Source organism: Fonticula alba (genome assembly GCF_000388065.1).
Source record: "Fonticula alba strain ATCC 38817 unplaced genomic scaffold supercont2.8, whole genome shotgun sequence".
In the NCBI taxonomy this organism is placed as follows: Eukaryota; order Rotosphaerida; family Fonticulaceae; genus Fonticula; species Fonticula alba.
This window is the reverse complement of record NW_009242978.1, coordinates 111,160-114,624: the sequence shown is the minus strand read 5'-3', so window position 1 is coordinate 114,624 and position 3,465 is coordinate 111,160. Positions and strand designations below refer to the sequence as shown.

General features: G+C 75.8%; 1 protein-coding gene across 1 annotated transcript in view; it reads right to left on the bottom strand.

Moving 5' to 3' along the window:
* H696_04704 (hypothetical protein) overlaps window positions 1–3,465 on the bottom strand; it is a gene marked incomplete at its 3' end in the record, with an annotated part of 7,361 nt that overhangs the window by 1,210 nt on the left and 2,686 nt on the right. The window contains exon 3 of the mRNA XM_009498566.1: window positions 166–3,382. Within this exon, the coding sequence (XP_009496841.1) occupies window positions 166–3,382 (3,217 nt within the window). The remainder of the gene's footprint in view (window positions 1–165; window positions 3,383–3,465) is intronic.

The following is a 3,465-nucleotide window of genomic DNA, read 5'->3' as shown; positions in this document are numbered from 1 at the left end:
GGGTCAGCTGGCGCGAGGGCGGGCACGGTGGCAGGAGCAGCCGCAAGTGCAGCGAGGGAGGGACGAAGGCGGCACGAGGAGGCCAGAGAGGCGGCGGCGGCGGCGGCGGCGGCGGCGGCGGCGGCACTGCCCCAGGGGGGAGGGGAAGAGAGAAAATGTACGTACGTCGACCAGCGCATTGGCCACCTGGGTCAGGGCGGCCAGGGCCCCGGGGGCCCAGAACACGCGCAAGATCCCGCAGTACCCGCGGATCTCGTGGACGGTGGCCACCAGCCGGTCGAAGTCCTCGGCGATGGCGGCCTCGGCGAAGATGGCCCCGGAAAAGCCGCCGGCCGCCGGGGCAAAGGCATCCGCATGGAGCTCCGGCACCAGGCGCCGGCCGAGGACCGTCTGCACGTCGGCCACCTCCACCGTCAGGGGGAAGGGCCGGCGGCTGTCCAGCAGGAAGCCCACCAGCCCCCGGACCAGGTACTCCCAGATGGCATTGAACACCGGCTCCACAAAGAGCGGCAGCGTGTGCGGGTCGATGGGGTTCCCCCGGAAGAGGAGCCCAGCCGCATTGAGGTACGGCGTGACATTGCTGACCCAGCGGGCCCCGCCGCCGCCGCCGGTGGCCAGCGAAGACGAGGAGGACGAGGAGGACGAGGAAAAGCCCGTGCCCCCGGCGGTCGGCGTGGCCGGCGTGGCCGGCGTGGCCGGACCCGCCGAGCTGACATCCGTCATGGAGCCCGAGTGCTGGCCCGGGCCAGGGAAAGACCCGTCGCCGCCCTCGGCGCCGCCGTGGCCGTGGCCGTGGCCGTGGCCGTGGCCGTGGCCGTGGCCGTGAGCATGACCACGCCCGGTCGCCGGGGTGTGAAGCTGCGCCAGCAGGGGCCCGGAGGAGGGGATGCCACCGGGGCTGGGGCCGGCCCCGGCCGAGGGCGGGGAGCCCAGCCGATCGGCATCACCCTCCGGCCCGGGCCCCAGCGAGGAGGAGCCCGCCGAGGGCGAGGCCGAGGCCGACGCCCACGGGAAGACCCCGATCAGGCCCCCGGTGGAGGAGCGCCGCGAACGGAGAGTGCCACCAGCGCCAGCGCCGGTGGCCCCGCCCAACGGCGAGGGGAGGTGCGAGGGGGACCCGCCAGCGGCGCCGCTCCCACCGCCTCCGCCGCCGCCGGTGCTCGGGACACCGCCCCCATCGATGGCCGACAGGGAGTGGCACGAGGCGGATACCGGCAGCCCGGCGGCGGCCGTGGCCGTGGCCGTGGCCGTGGCCGAGGAGGAGCTCGTGTCCTGGTGCGGCCCGGCCGTCATCAGCGACTGGTAGACACTCAATGAGGCCGTGGAGGAGGTGAGCACCGGGCCGTCGATGGTCATGGCCGCACCGGGGCCGGTGCCGGCGGCCAGCGACCCGCCTGGCGACCCGGCTCCCCCCACGGACCCGGCCGAGCCGGAGCCCGCGGCCGACTCACTGCCGGCCCCGCCGGCGCCCACCGCCCCGAAGGAGATCCCCTTGAGCATCATGGTCGACCGGCGCAGGAGCCGCGATGGAGTGGAGGAGGAGGAGGAGGAGGACGAGGAGGAGGAGGACGAGTCGCCGGAGGGGGCGTCGCCGGTGGCCGACGGCGGCCCGGCCGAGGACTGGCGCCGGAAGAGCCGCGTCCGCGGGGTGACCGACGACGGGGCCGTGGCGGCGGCCGGCGAGGCCGGCACCCCGACCAGCAGGAACCCGGTGTCCGAGTCGGAGCCACACTCCACCGCCGACGGGGGGCTGAAGGCCCCGGAGGAGGAGCCCCCGGGCCCGGTGGTGGAGGCCCCCGGCGTGTCGGGCGACAGGATCTGGGTGAAGGAGCCGGGAAGGGGCCCGGCGGCCGGGGCTGCCGCCGTGCCGGGGCCAGTGGCCGGGGCCGCGGCCGGGGCCGCGGCCGGGCGCCTGCGGTGGCGAGGGCCGCCATCGTCGGTGTCGCTGCCGCTGTCGGTGTCGCTGCCGCTGTCATCCGAGGAGTAGGACGAGCTGGAAGCCGAGGAGGACAGGCAGCTGGAGTCGGAGGTGAAGTGCGCGCCGCCGGTGGCCACGCGCGGGAGCCGGGCCCCGGCCACGCGGCGCTCGGCCAGAGACCGGCCACCGGGGCCGGCCGTGCGGCTGGCAGACCGACCGCCCCGGGGGCCACCGGCCAGATGGTGGTGGTCCTGCTCCCCCCCCTCCTCCTCCTCCCCCTCCTCCTCCCCCTCGTCGGAGAAGTCCGACAGGTCGGAGAAGCCGCTGTCCGAATCGGACACCCCCGACGACAGGAGCGACTGGGAGGAGGGAAGCCGGCGGCGGGCGGCGCGCTGCTGAGCCCGCTGCTGCAGGGCCGCCGCACGCTGGGCCGAGATCTCCGCGTGCAGCATGTCGCTGATGGAGTGGGCCTGCAGCGAGACCGAGGTGGACAGCCGGCCGGGCGGGCGCCCGCCGGCCCCGGCAGCCGACCCCACATCCGCCGGGGAGGTGGGCAGCGGGGCCAGGTACATGTCGGACCGGGCACCGGCCGGCACGTCGGCCGGCGACAGCAGCGGCGACAGACGAACCACGCCATCGGCCCCGGCACGGGTCAACGACAGGGAGGCCTCCTGGATGTCCATGGCCGAGAGGCCAAGCTGCGAGGAGGTCGACCGACGGATGGTCCCGCCGGTGGACGAGGCGGCCCCGAGCCGGGGGAAGCGCGCGCCGCCGGGCAGGAAGCGCGAGGCCGAGGGGGAAGGGGGAACCGGCGGGAGCCCGGCCCCGGCGGCGCTCGACCCGTCCAGAGGGGCATGGGTGTCGGCGCGCAGGGCCCGGGCATTTTGCGCCAGGCGCTGCTGCTGAGCCGGGGACATGGTGGGGGCCGGCTCGGCCAGGTGGTCGGCAATGGCCCCGGTTGAGCGGCTCTTCTTGATGGCCCCGGCGGCCGGGATGTCCCCATGGCCGGCGGTCGGGCCGCCGGTGCCGGTGCCGGTGCCGGTGCTGGTGCTGGGCGACGCGAGCCCGGTGGCCTGGCTGCTGGCGGTGTTCTGGAAGAACATCGGCAAAAAGCGCGACGTGGCGGCCGGCTTGCCGCTGCCGCTGCCGGCGGTGGTGCCCGGCGACTTGGAGGGGGTGCCAATGCTGCTGCTGCCGCCGCCGGTGCAGCCCTGGCACGGGGCGCGCACCTCGCCCAGGGAGCAGGAGCACATCGAGGAGGCGGGCCCGGGGGCGGGCCGTCCGGAGGCGGGCGGCGGGGCCGATGTGGGGCCGGCCTCGGCCGCCACGTCGGACAAGTTGCCCACCGAGGTGGACGTGCGGATGGCACTCGGCCGCAGGGAGGGCGAGGAGATGGACAGGAAGGAGGACTGCACCATGGACGAAGAGGAGGAGGACGAAACGAAGGACGAGGAGGAGCTGGCACTGGAGAAGGGCCAGAAGGAGGTCCTGCTGCTGCTGCTGCCGCCGCCGCCGTCGGAGGTGGCCACCACCCCGGGGATTACAAG